The 17911-nt window shown below is 47.6% G+C and overlaps 1 protein-coding gene across 4 annotated transcripts in view; it reads right to left on the bottom strand.

The window, feature by feature from the left end:
- Positions 1–506: 506 nt before the first annotated feature.
- Positions 507–17911, bottom strand: part of LOC120021260 (protein PRRC2B-like) — a 43837-nt gene continuing 26432 nt past the window's right edge. For 2 of the 4 annotated variants that reach the window (XM_038964930.1, XM_038964931.1), the window contains exons 4-30: positions 17713–17815; positions 17541–17604; positions 17198–17341; positions 16659–16981; positions 16424–16560; positions 16082–16251; positions 15861–15948; positions 15585–15744; positions 13751–14096; positions 13270–13415; positions 11240–11444; positions 8527–10876; positions 8189–8352; positions 7880–8025; positions 7268–7409; positions 6742–7097; positions 6464–6565; positions 6087–6270; positions 5855–5952; positions 5317–5682; positions 5010–5177; positions 4769–4807; positions 4559–4638; positions 4185–4248; positions 3778–3909; positions 3205–3438; positions 507–1343 (exon numbers count right to left, since the gene is read on the bottom strand). In XM_038964930.1, the coding sequence (XP_038820858.1) occupies positions 3211–3438; positions 3778–3909; positions 4185–4248; positions 4559–4638; positions 4769–4807; positions 5010–5177; positions 5317–5682; positions 5855–5952; positions 6087–6270; positions 6464–6565; positions 6742–7097; positions 7268–7409; positions 7880–8025; positions 8189–8352; positions 8527–10876; positions 11240–11444; positions 13270–13415; positions 13751–14096; positions 15585–15744; positions 15861–15948; positions 16082–16251; positions 16424–16560; positions 16659–16981; positions 17198–17341; positions 17541–17604; positions 17713–17815 (6505 nt within the window). In that variant the 3' untranslated portion in view covers positions 507–1343; positions 3205–3210. The remainder of the gene's footprint in view (positions 1344–3204; positions 3439–3777; positions 3910–4184; positions 4249–4558; positions 4639–4768; positions 4808–5009; positions 5178–5316; positions 5683–5854; positions 5953–6086; positions 6271–6463; positions 6566–6741; positions 7098–7267; positions 7410–7879; positions 8026–8188; positions 8353–8526; positions 10877–11239; positions 11445–13269; positions 13416–13750; positions 14097–15584; positions 15745–15860; positions 15949–16081; positions 16252–16423; positions 16561–16658; positions 16982–17197; positions 17342–17540; positions 17605–17712; positions 17816–17911) is intronic. The other 2 variants (XM_038964932.1, XM_038964933.1) reach the window with 2 other exon arrangements.

Genomic DNA, 17911 nt, shown 5'->3' with positions numbered 1-17911 from the left:
ATTCGGATTTCAACTCATTACAACTAAAAGGATAGCGATAGAAAGAATTTGAATCAGCTATTGGGATCGTACAGTAAGTCAATGAAGCCCACCCTCACTCCCCAATACTAAAGGATAACTCCACATTATTTGCCAGCTTGGTTGATTAAAACCACACACACACACACACTGCAGCGGCACATGTCCACTGACTTCAGAGCCTTTTGAAATGTTGTGACGTAATCCTGGATCAGGCCCTGCGGTTAACCCATGTTCAGCACATCACATGCACACACTGCATCAAAGCCAGGGAAGCTTCAAATGAGGCAACATGAGTTCTCTAAAATAGGAAATACATAAAGGCGAGAGAGCAACATAAAAGCAAAAAAACTGCCTTTTAAAAATAACGGAAACATTTTCTAACAATCTAAGCAGTTTCGTCACAGTTCACGAGCTGTGTGAAGTACCCTGGGAGGGTGACACCCCAGGTCATGCCTTTCCACGTCTACACACAATGTCCTCAAATCTGGGGTTGAAGGATTTTTATTGAATAAAAGGAGTCCTTGAATAGAGCAAATAGGCGATGACGACTAAAATTTTATTAAAACTCGAGTTATCAGCGAAAAATGACAAAGAGTTGGGGGGGACAAAAAGGTGCCGCTCTGCAATTCATTTTTTAAACACTTATAGATTTGCTTTCTTGTGGTGACATGTCAAGTGTCTGCCTCATCTACAAGGCTACAGACCAAAAAGTTAAGTACAGTTTGGCAAAAAAGGGGTGAATTACGACAGTGAACTATCTGCAGGAGCTGGCCGTTTCCTTTTTCGGACTCTGATGGCGAGCAACACAGAAAATGTGAATTTCTATTCTCTTTTTTGTTACCATTATTCTTCTCTCAAAATGGACATTAACATTAATAAATAAAGAGGACCTTGAAGAGTCTGCTTAGAAGAGTGTCCCAAACTATTGTCTATGTATATATTTATATATATTTATATATCTCTATATGTGGTGTTTAACAATAATAATAATGTCCGGTTCTGAAAGTTGGTGTCAGGTTCTGGGAGTTGATACAGTATGTCTGCCCTTCAGTCTGGCGCCCGACCTGGGGTTTCGTGAGAGAAGGCTGAGAGGTGGGCCGAGGGAGAAGGCAGGGGTTTGCGTCTTCCAGAAGCAGGCTTTGTGAAGGTTAAAAGGAGGTTTAAGGTCCGTTGCTATGCCTTGCCCTCTTCCACTTTGATGGTTCTGGTGCATGGTGCTGGTTTGCCCTGCCAGCCGGGAAGGGGCTCCTGGAGGTTGCTGGTCATCAGGCCCCCCGACAGTGCCTTCCCCTCACTCACCAGCTGGCGCCTATCCCGCAGGGCTTTACTCGAACACACACAAGAAATGCAAGGTTAACATTTCATATGGTTTTCAAATGGGCAACAAAACACTGTTACAACTAGGGCAGTGGCGATATCAAATGAATTCAAATGAATGTTCATCGAAGGCCAGTACCACAAGTATTACGTTTTTTATTATTTAGTTTTGATGAGTTTGTTCTCATGTCTTTTTGGTGTGGTCTCCTTCACCCCCTGTGTGCTATGTACCTTTCCCAGTTCTCACACACACACACACAGTCCCACTCACAACAAGGATGAAAGACCACTTCTCCCTCTGACAGTTTCAACTCTATTTGAATTTGAGGTTTGGTCCAACAGAATCAGTCATATGGACACCGAAACAGACATTTGACTGGAAAACGTAAAATGTTTGTGTCTGAATTCTCAAAATTGAGCGCAGAGCAGACCCTACTAAAACGGGAGTATCAATTAACATTGATTCTGGAAAATTAAATGCTCAGTTTGTTGAGCACGGCATTATGGTACTATGTACCGCTAGCAGCATTTTAGCCAGAGTGTTGTGCTAGCAGTCTAGTCTGTGTTTAATACATTTGCAATGTGCATAAAGAGGCATTTATACAAGGAATTGTCAACTCGTTCTCATTCTGAGAAATAAGCATCTTATCCAGGTAGACCACTTCATTTCAACATCTAAACAAAGTGGACAGGCTAGCATGCTGTTCAAACAGGTGGAAACAGACAGAAGGCTGTGTTCATAACAGTTCAACTGTTCTACCTTGATACCTAGCAAATAAATCCAAGTTCGCTAGACTTCAAATATAAAGATTAGCTGACTTCTCACGAACACGTGGGTTGAGAGATTGTGTTGATTTTCTATAATGCAATCACCTGCTACAAGAAGTTGGTCATTATTAGTGGATGTGCACGGTTCTGTTAAAATTTCTAACAAAAATGGCATTTTCATAGACTGACATGACAGCCAGATGTGATTATTGCAAAAGGGCAGGTTAAACTATTTTTATAAAATAATGTAATTATTAGTGGGTCTTATGGTTGTGGACTGTTTATATTTAGCCTAGGTAGACTTTTACAAGCCCTGAAATCATTAGACTATTTGAAATGAAGTGTATTGACCTTTAGTTGTACAACAAAGCTTAGAGAAATAAAAAGATATATCGTGAATCGCCCATAAGTTTGCCTTTTATTTGATATGATTTTTATGCAATATCAAGGGAAATAGAGTTAAAACATTGTTTTAAAAAGGTCTAATAGCAAAAAAAATTGCTATTATCAAGCATCAGTCCAATGTATTGTTAGCAACAAGTATTACGCACTGAAACATATATTTTGATGTCTTCTGACGACTATAAATCCAGATAACCAAACAACGCATATGCCAGTAAATGCTATTATGTTCCAGCAAGCATGTGCCTACATGATTAGGCTTTCTATGTCTATGAGCATCATTCAGTCAAAAGCAGTTCCCTAGGTAAGCTCAATGACAAATTCATCTTGTGATGAGAAATCATACTTCAGGCACCACATTACTGGTTATGACTCAATATAATATGATCATTAATAACTACAATAGTTCATAGCAGTACATCCAGAGGAGTTCATTCAAAGCCATCTATAAAGAGAGTTCAGGCCAACTTGGAAAACTACTAGTCACTTGGCAACGAACATGGAGAGTTGAGGTGCTGCCAGTGGCGATTGAAGTCACATGACACCCTTTTAACCAATCAAATTATGTTTAGGTGATAATCCACAGAAACCTACAATCTGACAAACGACAAGGACCAAACTCTCCACATATGGCTCTTATTACATACATTGGATTGGAGAAAAACAAAAAAACAAAATGGATTCAAATCAAATTACCTGTATTTACAGTGGGTGGCTCAACTTCATGCCATCCTCCGGCCCCTTGACAGAGGGCTCGGAGGCCAAGGGGGGGGTGGAGTGGAGGGGCTCGCGCCCGGGGTTGGGATAAGGGGGGGAGCGGATGATGACGGTCTTGTTGACCTGCATGACAGGTCTCTGGATGGGGGTGGGGAAGGGGCCGGTGGTGGGGGGACGCATGTGCATAACCATGCTGCCCTGAGGAGGAGGGACCTAGAGGGCGGAGGCAGCAGGCAGGGAAATACACACACTGTTAGCATGGCAACATGGCTCAGTATATCTGCATGGTTATCTTTCTTTAGGCAAACCTTGGAGATAGTGGAGACTTGTGCAAGGCCGCAAATATTTTCCACAGAAAGAATACCAAAATAATTTAATAATATTGCTTTATGCCATGACTCAAAAGTACACCAAGGTCTTGAGTGGCCGTTTTACCATTGTGTGAGAGCAGTTCAAAGTAGCTGCATGACAACACTGATCAGTCATTTAAAATGGTGCAACAACATCAGTGATTTGAACAAGCAGAATGATTGAGTGTGAGGTTTCTATAACCTTGCCGTGGAGGGGGCACAGCGGGGCCTCAAACCAGCCGGTGGCCGGGTCTCTGTAGCAGCAACTACAGGTCAGGCCAGGGCCACTGCAGGCCCAGCCTCGTTGCTGAACAGCCTGCATGGAGGTCGTCTTCTGTTTCCAATGAAATGGGAGGGGGAGGCTATATGAGTGTGTGTGTATAGGCAGCTGGGATTGTTTGAGTCATGACCGTTTGTGTGTGTGTGTGTGTGTGTCATGCCTGCTAGTGTCAGAGCAGTGTGCAGTGCCTGTAAAATTGTGTTTGTTCATATGAAAGTTTGTGAAGTGCTCTGGAGGACCTCGATTGATTGTGGAGTGTGAGCAATAACTAGTACGACCAAGGTGTGTGTATGTACCTAATGTGTGTATGACTATGTGTTGGGTCATACCTGCTGGGTGTAATGTCCAGGCACGGGGCCAGACGGCTTCCCACTGGGGCTGGCAGACCCTGGTCTGAGGGGAGAGAGGAACAGAGATTGATTTACCATTAGCTTTCAATAACATCTATTTAAAAATCACTTGAATACCATTAAATGATCACTAAATGTTTCTTAAATTAACTGTTGAACTAACTAGAAGAAAACAAAAAGCATAGGCGGATATGCTGTCAGTTTCTAAGTCTAAAAATGTTACTGACAGCGAACCATGTAGAATCCTTTGCCATGTTACAATAACATGAACACGTGTTTATAAGGATACAAACTAAGAGTAGCCGTGTTGCGGTCTAACAGCTTCAGGGTGACATTTAGCTGTTCCAGCTCACCTGTTGTATCCTCCAGGCATGCCCTGGGAGTGATTGGGCTTGTCAGAGAACTGGAAACCTTTCATTTCCATCTGGGAGGTCTAGAGGATAAACAAACAAACCACACAAACAAACATCCCCATTAAATGTACATGTAAGAACATCTCAATGCCATCTATGAAATGTCATAGTTCACCCAAATGACAAATTCACTCATACGTTTTTCCTTACCTTGTAAGTAGTATATGGACCAGTAGAGATTGGGAAATTCTGCAAAAACATTCAAGTAATTGTGATTTAGGTGAACTTTCCCCTCTATTTCAAAGGGATGGGTTTCACTTAATTCAATGTGCATTTTTTCTGTTTACACATGAAATGTTTCCAAATCCAACCTAAAGCTAACATTGACCAATCAAGGTAGTTGGGCTGTATCATTGTTGGAAGGGACACTTGGTGGGTCTCTGGCTCTCACCTCTCTGCTGCCGGTCATGACTGGGGGCTGGGAGCCAGGGGGGAGCATTCTGCGGGCAGCTCCCACGGAGAGGTTCTGGCCCTGCTGGAGCTGGATGGACTGGGGCAGGATGAGGTGCTGCTGGGCAGAGCCATAACGCAGCTGAGAGCCCGGCAAGGGCATGGTCACCTGGAGAGAGAGAGAGAGAGGGATGATCAATGCATTGGACTTTGAAACATTGAATTATGAGAGTATGTTTCCATTAAAAGCCAAACTAACTGTTTTCCTTCAAACTAATACAAGTGTGCCACAGAGTGGCTCCTCTTACCTGGATGAGCTGGGAGTCCATGAGCTGGGAGGAGCCCATGCCAGGGCCCTGGTTCATCTGGCCGTCGTAGACCATGGCCTGGCTGCCATTCATTGGCTGGTAGTGGGAGCCAGACTGGGGCTTGACCATATCCGACGGCTGCATGCCCGGGAAGGCCGAGTAGGGCCCCTTGAGGGGGCCACCACCTGACAGCACCATGGGGCTGGGCTGGGACAGATTGGGGTGCATGTATACCTGGGACCTGAAGGAGGGAATGGAGTTGAACATCTCCTGGGACTGTGAGACGGGCAGGCCCCCCCGGAGACCAAGCTGGGCCTGGGCCTGCAGAGAGGTGTGCAGGGAGATGGGGATCTGCTGGGGAGCTGCCTGCGTACACACATGGGAAGGAGTGAATTATAATATTACAGTTGGTGTTCCGCTGCACAGTGTAGTTTTGTTGATCATTGCCAAAAAGAAAACCCCCCCAATAAATGTGTTTTTTATTAAAAAGAAAAATGGAATAAAATCCTGTAAGACCCTATACTTGTGAGTGAAGTACCTGTTGGTAGCTCTGCTGCTGGGTCATGGTTGGGGGCACCAGACGAGGCTGGCTGGGAAAAACATGGCCGTCCAGATACAGCGGGGGGATATGGTTACCTACAGAGAGGGAAATACAATTATGTTATTTCAAAAGTTGTAATAACAACACACAAACGTAGATTTCATACAATGCATAGTCCTTGGCCAAATATACCAATAATGTCTGTTAATGTGTCTGAGTGTCCCTTTACCCTGCATGGACATGGAAGGCGCCACAGAGGCCACGGGCATGGGCACCCCTCCAAAGGAGCTGTAGCTGACCCCACTGGAGGAGCCTACAGTGCAGGGGGGCTGGGCACCAGCGGCAACCCCACCAGGAGAGCCCTGCTCAGGGAGAGACTGGGAGTTCTCCCACGCCTTACGGGCTGACTCCATCTGAGGAAGAGGGGACGAAGGGAGGCAACTGTTTAGTGAAAGTACACCAAAAAAACATTTTGGAGTTTACTAATGTTTATCTGATCTGACATTTAGCCAGGTAGGTTATTGAGAATTAAATCTCTAACAAGACTAATGTTTAGAGAGGTCTGATTTGTGGAAAGTGAGAGGTAGTGTGGTGGGGGTGGTGTACCTTGAGTGTGAGGTCAGCGCTGGGGAAAGAGATGGGGTTGAGGTTGATGCCAGGCTGCAGGTGGTCTCTACGCAGCATGGGGATGGCCTGGGTCAGGGCCGGCTACACACAGACAGAAGTTAACAACTAGTCAATTACATCTTTTGTCCATTTTACATCTAATTTATATTTATTTAATCAAGCCACTTCATGGTGAAGCAATTTCAAGGATTCCTTTCAATACACCACCCTATAATCATGAGGTGACATCTGGTAGTACTCAGTGTATTTGTACTCACGTTGCTGGCAAGGGTGACCTGTAGCTTGGTGACGGGGTTGGACACAGGCACTGGGGTGGACCTGGGCGGTAGGCTGAAGTCAGAGTCCTTGGCGCTAACACCAAACTCTATGGGCGGCACAGGCAGCACTGTGTCCACGTGGAGGTTCACGCCGTTGACGGGCGTAATGGGCCCGCCCTCCAGACCCTCCGAGCCCTTGCGGTGCTTGAGCGAGCGCTCGTTGCCGATGGGGCCGGGCTTGTGCTGCTCCTTGCTCTGCTCAGGCCCCGCGTCAGAGTCCTCAGAGTTGGGCTCGCTGCCTGTATAAGACACCTGCTTGGTCCACGAGTCTCCTCCAGATGACTGGACTGACAGAGCTAAAGGGTATGAAAATAATGTAAGAACCACTGGAGTCAAAGATTCTCTTTAACACAGTTGACAACACAATGTTCATCTGGAAAGAAAAGCAGAGTATGGGCAACAGAGTGAGTTACTCTTATCAGATGGGGTGGAAGATGAGTTGTGAGCACTGGGGTGTTACTCCTACCGGAGCTGTTGGTCTCCCAGATCTCAGTGCCCAGGTTGTTGGCAGAGAGGCCCTCCTCTGGCTGATCCATGGTCATGCCACCCTGCTTCTTGGCAAACCGTGGGGGCATCTTGGAGGTGATCGGTCTGTTCTTCACCGGCACCTGTAGTGTGAGGTAGAGGAAGAAATTTTTTCATAGATGAAGTACAACATAGCTGCTCAAGTGGCGGCAGGTAGCCTAGTGGTTAGAGCGTGGGACTAGTAACTGAAAAGTTGCAAGATCGAATCCCGGAGCTGACAAGGTAAAAATCTTTCGTTCTGCCCCTGAACAAGGCAGTTAACCCACTGCTCCTAGGCCGTCATTGAAAATAAGTGACTGAAAGTAACTGACTTGTCTAGTTAAATAAAAGTAAAATAAAAGGCATGTACAACTATACAATTGAGATATTTCTGAAAAAACATTTAGTTAAAAGTATTGCTGCTTGCAATAATCCATTTGAAATTTAGATTTTACTCAATACAGGTTCTATTCTCGAGACACCCAAAGCCCTTGTGCCCATTATTTCAGACGTGCCCATTATTTCAGACGTATTTAAATGTTTCGGGATTATTTTAAATGTTCTGTCAATTTACCGGAGCTCCATGTTCCTTCCTCCTCCTGTCGTCTTCCTGTGGAAGATGACGCTGCTGTTTCTTGGACAGGTCCTGGAACCCATCTGGACTGGAACCCCCAGCATCCCCCTCAACTGGAAGACATACACTTATGCCATTACAACACACTGTGATAGGAAATATGAAAATAGAAAATAGAATTTACAAAAAGACAACCATGGAGCACATTAAATCAGTCTGTGGGCCGCATCTGGTCCATGGGTCACAAGTTTGAGAACCCTGGTTACATTTGAGCCGTGCTTTACTATGAGGTTGGTGCCTGGCACTCACTGTGGTAGCTGGTGAGGTCGTACTGAGACAATGGCTCGGCCAGGTCTCCCTTTACAGACCGAGTCTTCAGCTCCTTGTCCAGCTTCTTCCCTGAGTGTTCGTTGGACTGGTGGCCCTCCTCAGACTGCTCGACACAGTAGACTAGGCCTGAATCCTCTTTGTTCCTGCAGAAAGGCAGAGACATTCCATGAGTCAGGTGTTCCCATTAAAGGGTGTTGCTTTTAAAAGCTACAGTATCATGATGCCATGAGGATGTTTTGAAAAAAATAAAATATCCACAGTGTTGTTGAACATTCTCACACCGAGTTAGCGTAAGCCTAAGTTAGCACAGTACTCACCTCCTATGGTTGGAGGCCCCTCCGTTCTGCCAGCCGTCGTTCCTGTTGCAGGAGGGCAGTGCGTTGGGGTTCTCTGAGGAACGTGTCATCTTGTTCCCTTCCAGTAGAGCCGGCTCTCCCTTCCTGTTCTGCCGGTCCATCAGGGGGCGCTGGCTGGAGAAGCTTCTCTTGGCCAGCTCCCTCTTCTCCACAGAGCCAAGCTCCCCGTGGCCAGAGTCTGAGTGCACATCTCCACCGTGGGCTTGCTGCTGCTGCCCTCCACCTCGCTTCTCCCTCCAGTCGTTGAAGTCGCTGTTCTCCGAGCCAGTCTCCCAGTCCTCAGCCTGGCCATGCTGACCACCGGACCTCCCTCCCCCTCCGGAGTAGTGGCCACTGGGCCAGCCGTCTTCTCTACTTCCCTCCTTGGAGCGACCTGGCCAGGGGTTGGCGAATCCGTCCGATCCGTTGATATACTCGTCACTGGTCCACTGGCCGCTGCCGGGCTCCCTCTCTTGACGTAGTCGGCGGAAGCGCGGGGGCTTGTCCTGGCGTGGCGGCCGCCGTCTTCTTAACTGCTGTTGTCCAGGGTTGTCGTTGTCTATGTAGTACTCTCCCTCCAAGCCACGGTCCTCTGTGCCATTCTCCATGAAGGAACCGGTAGAGCCGGTAAACTTGGGGGTGTATTTGAGGGGCTCGCGCTCTGCAGGTGGTGGTCTTCTGGAGAAGGTTTCGGTGCCCGGGCCATAGCCGTTCTCCTGCATTGGCCCACCGCCGCTGCCGAACTGTGTCCCCCGGCCCCTCCAGGTGGAGGTGTCTCTGGAGCTGTTGTTGAACCCCCGGCCGGTGTTGTAGCCCCTGCCAGTGTCGAGTCTGGGAGGCAGAGAGCGGCCGCCGAACACCCTGCTGCTGGCCTTGGCTTTGTCGTCTCGGGCGTCGCTAGCCGCCTGGTCTTCAGTGTACACCTTGTTCGACCTCCACGAGTCTCGGTCAGCCTTCCTGGTCTCTCCCTGCTCTGGGTAGCTGACACCCTCTCCGTTTTCAGAGCCCTTCTGGCGCCGCCGCTTGGGCAGCTCCTCGTACTCGGAGGTCTCGCTCAGAGTCTCGCTGACGTTGCGCCTCCTTGGCTTCCCCCTCTGCAGGTCTTCCACCTTGACAAAGTCCCTGGGCAGCCCTCTGCCTCTGCCTGGTCTTTGGGCTCCAACGGCGTCCCTGCTGTTATTGTTGTTGTAGCTTCCTCTGGGGTTCTCTCCGCCTCGGCCTCCCCGGTCTCCTCTGGAGCTGAACTCCCTGAAGCCACCACGGCTTCGACCTCTACCCGTTCCCCTGGCTCCGGCAAAGGCCTGCTCCTCATCGACGAAGATCCAGTTGTTGCGTCGTGGTGCGGCAGGCTCCCTGCTCTCCTGGTCGTCTCTAGAGGACTGGCTCTTCCCACTGTCCCAGCTGCTCTCCTTGGGCAAATCCTCACTGTGGGGACTGGATGGCTGCTCTACTTTAGCAGGGGCTGGTGGTTGGTGTTGCTTCCCTTCTGGCTGCTTCTCGATAGCAGGTGAGGCGGAGCGTCTGTTACTTACTAGGGGCTGGTTGTCTTTCTTCAGGTCATATACATTGGTGAGCACTTCTTTCTCCAGGCGGTAAGGGACTACCTTCTCCCCGGGCTCCACTTTGGGCTTCTCGTTCTCCTTGTCTTCCACTTTGAGGGCCTTGAGCACAGGCTTCTTAATGGGTCCGGTCCTGCGGGTCAGGGTCCTACCACTGGTCTCAGATGGCTGGCTTACACTGCTGGCGGAGGTGGTGGAGCCAGGATCAAACCACTGGTTCTGAACACCAACACCACCTTCCTTCTTCTGGCCTCCATCTCGCCTCCAGAAGTCTGAGTCAAAGCCCTTTTCCTTGGCGGTGTCGAAGACATCGTCGTGGTGGTCAGTGCTGTCCTTCAGGTGCCCGTCTTTGGGCTCCTGTTTGGGGTAGTCGCCGTCTGTGTTCTGCTGCTGGGGCCGGCTCAGGGCTGTGGAGAGCAGGCCTTGGTTGTGCGACTGGTGGTCCCTGTCGGTGCCTCTGCTCTGGTGGTAGGCCGGATGGGAGAGGTCGTGAGAGGGGTTGTCTAGGCACTCGTTTCCCCTCTCTTCATACAAGTCCTGCTGGGAGCAGGTCCTGTCAATCCGGTCGTCTGGCTGGCTCCTGTCTGAGCTCTCGTGCTGTCTCTGGTAGGGTGGGGTGAAACTGCGAGGGGGGTAGCCATCTTGGTTCCAAACGGGGTAGGGCTCGGTGGAGGGGGCCCTCCTCTCGTGATGCATGCTGGGGTGGCAGCCCTCGTCAGAGGTGGACCCTGGGCTGTTCAGGTGGTCTGGCTGCATCAGCGGTTTCATCATTCCTACACAAAAACAGAGTGTTTTTTACAGTAAGAGATACGGGATTGTTTAGGAATCTATATCAGTCTATAAAGTTCGATAATGCTGTCACACTAAAAAGATAGATCCTTTTAAAGGGATCCCCTTACCATTCCCTTCAGTATAGGGTTTCCCAACCCTCTCCTCAGGACTCAACAAACTATTTCAAATTTTTGTTTTAACCCTAAACTGGCACACTTGATTCAATTAGTCAAAGGTTTGACGATTAGTTGACTAATTGAATTAGGTGTGACAGTTAAACAAAAATGTGAAACGTCTAGGGGGGGCTAAGGAGAGGGTTGGGAAACCCTGCTTTAGTACAACAAGACTATTTTCTCAGGTCTAACCTGAAGAGTGGACAGCGTTAGGGTAGTAGTCCACAGGGGAGCGGCCCTGGGCCATGCGGGGGTCCATGAAGGGGGGCATCATCATCCAGCGGGGGTCAAAGCCCAGCACGTGTGGGGGGTAGTAGCCCCTCTGGGGGTGGCTGGAGCCGGAGGGGGCGGGGTGGCCAGACTGCTGCTGCCAGTGCTGCATCTTATACACTTGCTCCTGAGAGTGGGAGGGACACAGAGCAGAAACTCATTTAGCACTGGTACAATTATTCACCTCACATAAATAAATAAAAAAAAGTGACTAGATGCAGTAAACCTGTTTGGGATAGGGGGCAGCATTTTCACTTTTGCATGAAATGTGTGCCCAGAGTAAACTGCCTGCTACTCTGTCCGAGATGCTAATATATGCATATTATTAGTAGTACTGGATAAAAAAAACACTCTGAAGTTTCTAAAACTGTTTGAATGATGTCTGAGTATAACAGAACTCATATGGCAGGCAAAAACCTGAGAAAAATCCAACCAGGAAGTGGGAAATCTGAGGTTTGTAGTTTTTCAAAGCTTGGCCTACCGAATACACAGTGTCTATGGGGTTAAGTTTCACTTCCTAAGGCTTCCACTAGATGTCAACCATCTTTAGAAACTTGTTTCAGGCTTCTGCTATAAAGGAGGGGCTCATGAGACCTGTTTGAGTCAGTGGTCTGGCAGAGTGTCTCAGGCTCGTGACGCACGCTCCCGACAGAGTTACCTCTCGTTCCAGTGCTTTGCTACAGACGATGGAATTCTCCGGTTGGAACATTATTGTTGATTTATGTTAACATCCTAAAGATTGATTCCATACATCGTTTGATATGTTTCTACGACCTGTAACGGAACTTTTTGAGTGTTTGTCTGGACCTAGTGCTCATGAAGATGGATTACTGGGCTGAACACGCTAACAACTAGTGGCTATTTGGACAAATGATGGACTTTATGGAACAAATCAGTCATTTATTGTCAAACTGGGATTCCTGGGAGTGCATTTTGATGAAGATCATCAAAGGTAAGTGAATATTTATCATGTTATTTCTAACTTCTGTTGACTCCAACACGGCGGAAATATATTTGGCTGGATTTGACTGGATTGGGCTGAGCGCCGTACTCAAATTATGCTTTTTCCGTAAAGATTTTTTGAAATCTGACACAGCGGTTGCATTAAGGAGAAGTCTATCTTTAATTCTGTGAATAACACTTGTATCTTTTATCGATGTTTATTATGAGTATTTCTGAGATTTCTGTGGCTATCTGCAAGATCACCGGATGTTTTGGAATCAAAACATTACTGCACGTAAGTAACGCGCCAATGTAAACTGAGATTTTTGGATATAAATATTCACATTATCGAGCAAAACATACATGTATTGTGTAACATGATGTCCTATGAGTGTCATCTGATGAAGATCAAAGGTTAGTAATTAATTTGATCTATATTTCTGCTTTTTGTGACTCCTATCTTTGGCTGGAAAATGGCTGTTTTTTTGACTTGGCTCAACTAACAATCATATGTTGTGCTTTCGCTGTAAAACCTTTTTGAAATCGGACACGATGGGTAGATTAACAAGATGTTTATCTTTCATTTGCTGTATTGAACTTGTTAATGTGTGAAAGTTACATATTTCAAAACAAAAAAATATTTTTGAATTTCCTGCGCTGCCTTTTCAGCGGAATGTTGTCGAGGGGTTCCACTAGCGGAACGCCTGCGCTAGAAAGGTTAAAGACCTTTTGGAACTGTACTATAAGCAGTGAGTGGGTCTTTTATTCCTGTTTTGTTGTGTATCTTATTGCTACGTATCCACCACTGAACTAAATAGAAAATGACACAAGCACACCCTTCATAATACCCTCCCCTTTCCAGTCAAGAAGGACAGTCGCTACGGAAAACACCTGCTCATGTGAACTCTGACGGGCCTTTCTAGTGCCGCTGGGCGCTAATCCTGGCAGGAATTAGGGAGGGGGATTAGGGGCTCGAGGGAACGGGCTGTTGCGTCGGCCGGGCGGCTCACCTGCAGCTGCTTTTGGAAGCGGGGCGGTAGGGGAGAGTTGGATTCGGCCCCGGCATCGTCCTCGCTGCGGTAGGAGGCGAAGCCCGAGGTGGCCTTGTCCCTGTAGTCCTGCTGTCTGGGGGAGTGCTCCAAGAGACACTCAGCGTCTGGGACAGGAGAGGAGAGGGAGCGGGATATAATCCTACTTTTACTTAACTACCTCTGTAAACCATTCAGTAAAATGCTCCATTTCAACAATAAGTGAACACACACACATATACACATATATATACACACATATATATACACACATATATATATATATATATATATATATATATATATATATATATATATATATATATATATATATATATATAAATAAATGAATAAATAAATAACTCTGAGAAGGTTATTGTTGCAATTGCAAATGAGTATTTTCTCATCTGACCAACCTGGATAAATGTTTATTAAACAAACAGTAATAGCAGATTGGTGTTACCTTTGGTGCCGTACTGCCAGCTCTCTGGGTGGTTTTTGCTCTCTCTTCCAGGGGACAGTGCTGCCTCCTTGCTCTCACCGTCCTTTGCTTCCTCCTCAGACCTCGACAACTGCCTCTCCATCTTCCCAAACTTCTCATCTAGCCTCTTGAGCTTCTCGGCACATGCGGCCAGTCTTTCCTCGCGGGCACGTCTCTCCTCCTCCTCCCTGCGTCGGCGTGCTCTCTCCACAGCCTCTGAGAGCTCAGGGGAAACAAACTTGCCCCGGGCTGGGACCTGGCGCTCCTCCTGGTCTTCCAGGGGCTCACCCTGTTGGGCCATGCCCAGCCCGGAGCTCTTCTGCTGTGCCTGTGGACGGCACAAAGGTGTTACCATGGGAAGGACTCTCCATGATTTGGGTTCTGTGCTCAATGGACTCATGAATAGTCTTCTCTGAGCTACAGGTGTACAGTATATACAGCGCACTGGGAAAATATTCAGACACCGAATATTTTGCTACGTTAAAGCCTTCTAAAATTGATTAAATTGTTCATCTACACACAATACCCCATTTTGACAAAGAAAAAACAGGTTCTAATTTTTTGCAACTGTATTATAAATCGCATTTACAAAAGTATTCAGACCCTTTAATCAGTACTTTGTTGAGGCAACTTTGGGCACTCTGGAGCAGGTTTTCATCAAGGATCCCTCTGTACTTTGGGCCATTCATATTTCCCTCAATCATGACTAGTCTCCAAGTCCCTGCAGCTGAAAACATCCCCTACATGCTTCACAGTAGGGATGGTGTCAGGTTTCCCCCAGACGTGAGGCTTGGCATTCAGGCCAAAGAGTTCAATCTTGGCTTCATCAGACCAGAATCTTGTTTCTCATGGTCTGAGAGTATTTAGGTACCTTTTGGCAAACTCCAAGCGGGCTGTCCTGTGCCTTTTTACTGAGGAGTTGCTACCCTCTGGCCACTACCCTAAAGGCCTGATTGGTGGAGTGCTGTAGGGAGGGTTGTCCTTCTGGAAGGTTCACCTCATCTCCACAGAGGAACTCTGGAGCTCTACCAGAGTGACCAACGGGTTCTTGGTCACCTCCCTGACTAAGGCCGTTCTCCCCCGATTGCGCAGTTTGGCCGGGAGGCCAGCTCTAGGAAGAGTCTTGGTGGTTCCAAACTTCTTCCATTTGAGAATGATGGAGGCCACTGTGTTCTTGGGGACCTTCAATGCACCAGAAATGTTTTGGTACAATTCCCTAGATCTGTGTCTCGACACAATCCTGTCTCGGAGCTCTATGGACAATTCCTTCGACCTCATGACTTGGTTTTTGCTCTGACGTGGACTGTCAACTGTGGGACCTTACATAGACAGGTGTGTGCCTTTCCAAATCATGTCCAATCAATTTAATTTATCAGAGGTGGATTCCAATCAAGTTGTAGAAACATCTCAAGGATGATCAATGGAAACAGTATGCACCTGATCTCTATTTCGAGTCTCATAGCAAAGGGTCTGAATACTTATGTAAATATGGTATCTGTTTTTTTACTTTAAATACATTTACAAAAATTGTCATTATGGGGTATTGTGTGTAGATTAATCAATGTTTTTCGTCATCAATTTTAAAATAAGGCTGTAACGTAACAAAAAGTGAATCTCTCTCGTCCATTGCCTCAACTTTATATTGCCTTCCTTTCCCTGGTCTCCTCTATTTTATGAGCAGTGATATGTGAAATGACTGAACGGGTTCCTGCCATATTGCTTTCAACTCAAAGTCAGAGATCAGTGGTATTGAAGAGGCTAGGGGGACCAGGCAAGGTAGCAGTCTGAGGCATAGTGGACCCCGGTATGATCTTACCTGTGCTTCTCCAGAGGGGAACCTGCCATTGGTGTTATTGTGGGCCATCTGCTCCTGGTAGGCAAGGTAAGCCTCCTCCTCAGGGCCCTCCTGGGGGTATGGCCCCTCTCCTGAGCTCAGGGATAACTGGCGCTCACGACGTTGGTTCTCCCATTCAGCCCTGGATCAGAGATGGACCCAGAAATCTCACCATCAGTCACTGCACTTAAAATGACAGAAATTGCACCGACAATATTAATTTAGTCACAAACACAAAGGGAGTGGGGGTAATCTCACCACATCTTGTTCTTTTCACCAGCGGCATGCTCCTCCTCATCATCACTGAACTTGAGTTTCTCGCCGTAATCGACTTCTTCATGGATACCTGGAACAGCAAGGGAGCAACATTTTAATTAAGGTCAAACTAGTTCCGTTGGGGCACATGTACAGAAATGTTGCCTTTGATGCATGTTGTTTCAGTCTTTGTATGATGACGATAATAACGGGAACCCCCCTACCTGCCCAGCCGTCTTCACAGTCGTTGTCTAGCTCATCCAGATCCTTCAGGTCATCTGGGTTGATGATTGCCGGACGAGGGGGTCTGTCGCCAGGTCGACGGATGGGTCGGGAGGAGGGGTTGCGCAGGGGCCCGCGGATGAAGCGGTTTTCTCCTCTCCCCACCTCGCCACTACAAGGAGAATAGGAACATGGGGAGGTGAGAGGTCTGCATTTATTTTTTTTGCTAAGTAAAATAAATAATTCCCATCATTTGTATTATCCTTTTTAAAATCGTTCATGATCATTTTAACTGAGCATTGCTCACACTTCCAGACAGTGGGCATATGCAGGTGACTACTTACTTGACAGGCTCTTGGTTGTTATTGGGGTAGGGCTGCCTGAAGGTGGGCCTGTTGTCAAAGCGGACTGGGGCGACCACAGTGACAGGGCCAGTGTGTTCAGCAGTGCCGGGAGCATCACAAGTCTCTTTGGGGCACATCTGAAAACCAATGGCCAAAAAGCATACAGTCAGAACAGAATCTTGCATTATGGTGTCATAAAGTGAAAACAAATGGAGAGTAGTACTGCGCTACATACAAAGGCAGGCAGCATGTCGTGGTAGGTGGTGGTGGTAGGGTGGTGATGGCTCAGGGCAGGGGGGGCGGGCCTGCGGAGTGGCTGGGCGGGGCGCAGAGAGATCTCCTTGGGCTCCGGGGCTGGAGGGGCGCTGACAATGGTGGCAGTGGTGGGACTGACCATGGGGGCAGAGAGAATAGAGGAGGCAGAGGGGGGAAGAGGAGGGGGGGAGCTCCCAGTCTCAGCCACGCCGCTGGCCTTGCCCTCGGTCTCTGAAGGCAGGCAGGCCGGCAGGGATGAGGGCACAAGGTTCCTCCCACCACCCTCCCTCCAACTTGTCACATCTGGAGAGACAAGAGGAAAACGAATTTGAGAAAAGAAGGCCGTGGCATAAGAGTTAAGTGGTGAAATTGCAGCGTATTCAGTTGTTTTAAAGTATGTGCACAATATTTTCCCATGGCACTTGTTAGATTATTAGCAAATATGCTGCGAGGCATTTGGGCCACTTTTGAACTTCAGTCAATTTTTGTGCCACCACCGCCATTGTTCACTGGACTCACTCTGGGGGCGGAGGCTTGGTCCGGGCCCATACGACGGATCGAAGGTGCTTCTTTCCTTGCCAGCCTTGTCCTGTTCCCCAGCAGCCTTCAGCGTTGGAAATTCCTCGTGAGAGAAGGGCTGCAGTCGGTTTGAGGCCCTTAAACCTACCATTGCCATGAAAACAAGTGGCACAGCTGTCAGTCAGATAAGTAAAAAATAAAACAGAGGCTGCTGGAGAATCATTATGAGGTGTGGTGGAGACATGCAGTAAATTGGAGCATGTCAGAGGTCTGATAGCAAATCCATCAAAGTTGATCACAGTCACAGTGATTTTAAGCAGTTGGGTTTCCGATTCCAACTCACCATCTAGTTCTACGGCCTTTCCATTTAGATGGGCCCATTGCTTTGGTCCACTTGTGTTTGTGCTCTGTAGAAAGGAAGGAATTTTATTTAACTTGAAAAACACAATTCCAATAAAAACAATACAATGTGAAACCGCAAGCTGTAGAAGATAAAAAGTAGAGGCCAAACCCACCTCTTGACTGGCTACCGGTGTGGTCTTCTGGAGATTGGAGACAGATTTCTGTAAAGCCAGCTGCGGCTGCAACTCCGGCAGCTGTTGTGTTGATGCAATGGAACTGAGGGAGGAGACAGAGGGAACCATCACTCCATCAGCTCAGGACAGAACACAGAGGCAGACTAGATGCATACACATCTTGTGCCAAGACACATAC

The sequence above is a fragment of the Salvelinus namaycush genome, chromosome 26 (genome assembly GCF_016432855.1).
Source record: "Salvelinus namaycush isolate Seneca chromosome 26, SaNama_1.0, whole genome shotgun sequence".
NCBI lineage: Eukaryota > Metazoa > Chordata > Actinopteri > Salmoniformes > Salmonidae > Salvelinus > Salvelinus namaycush.
This window is presented reverse-complemented; position numbering and strand designations above follow the sequence as displayed.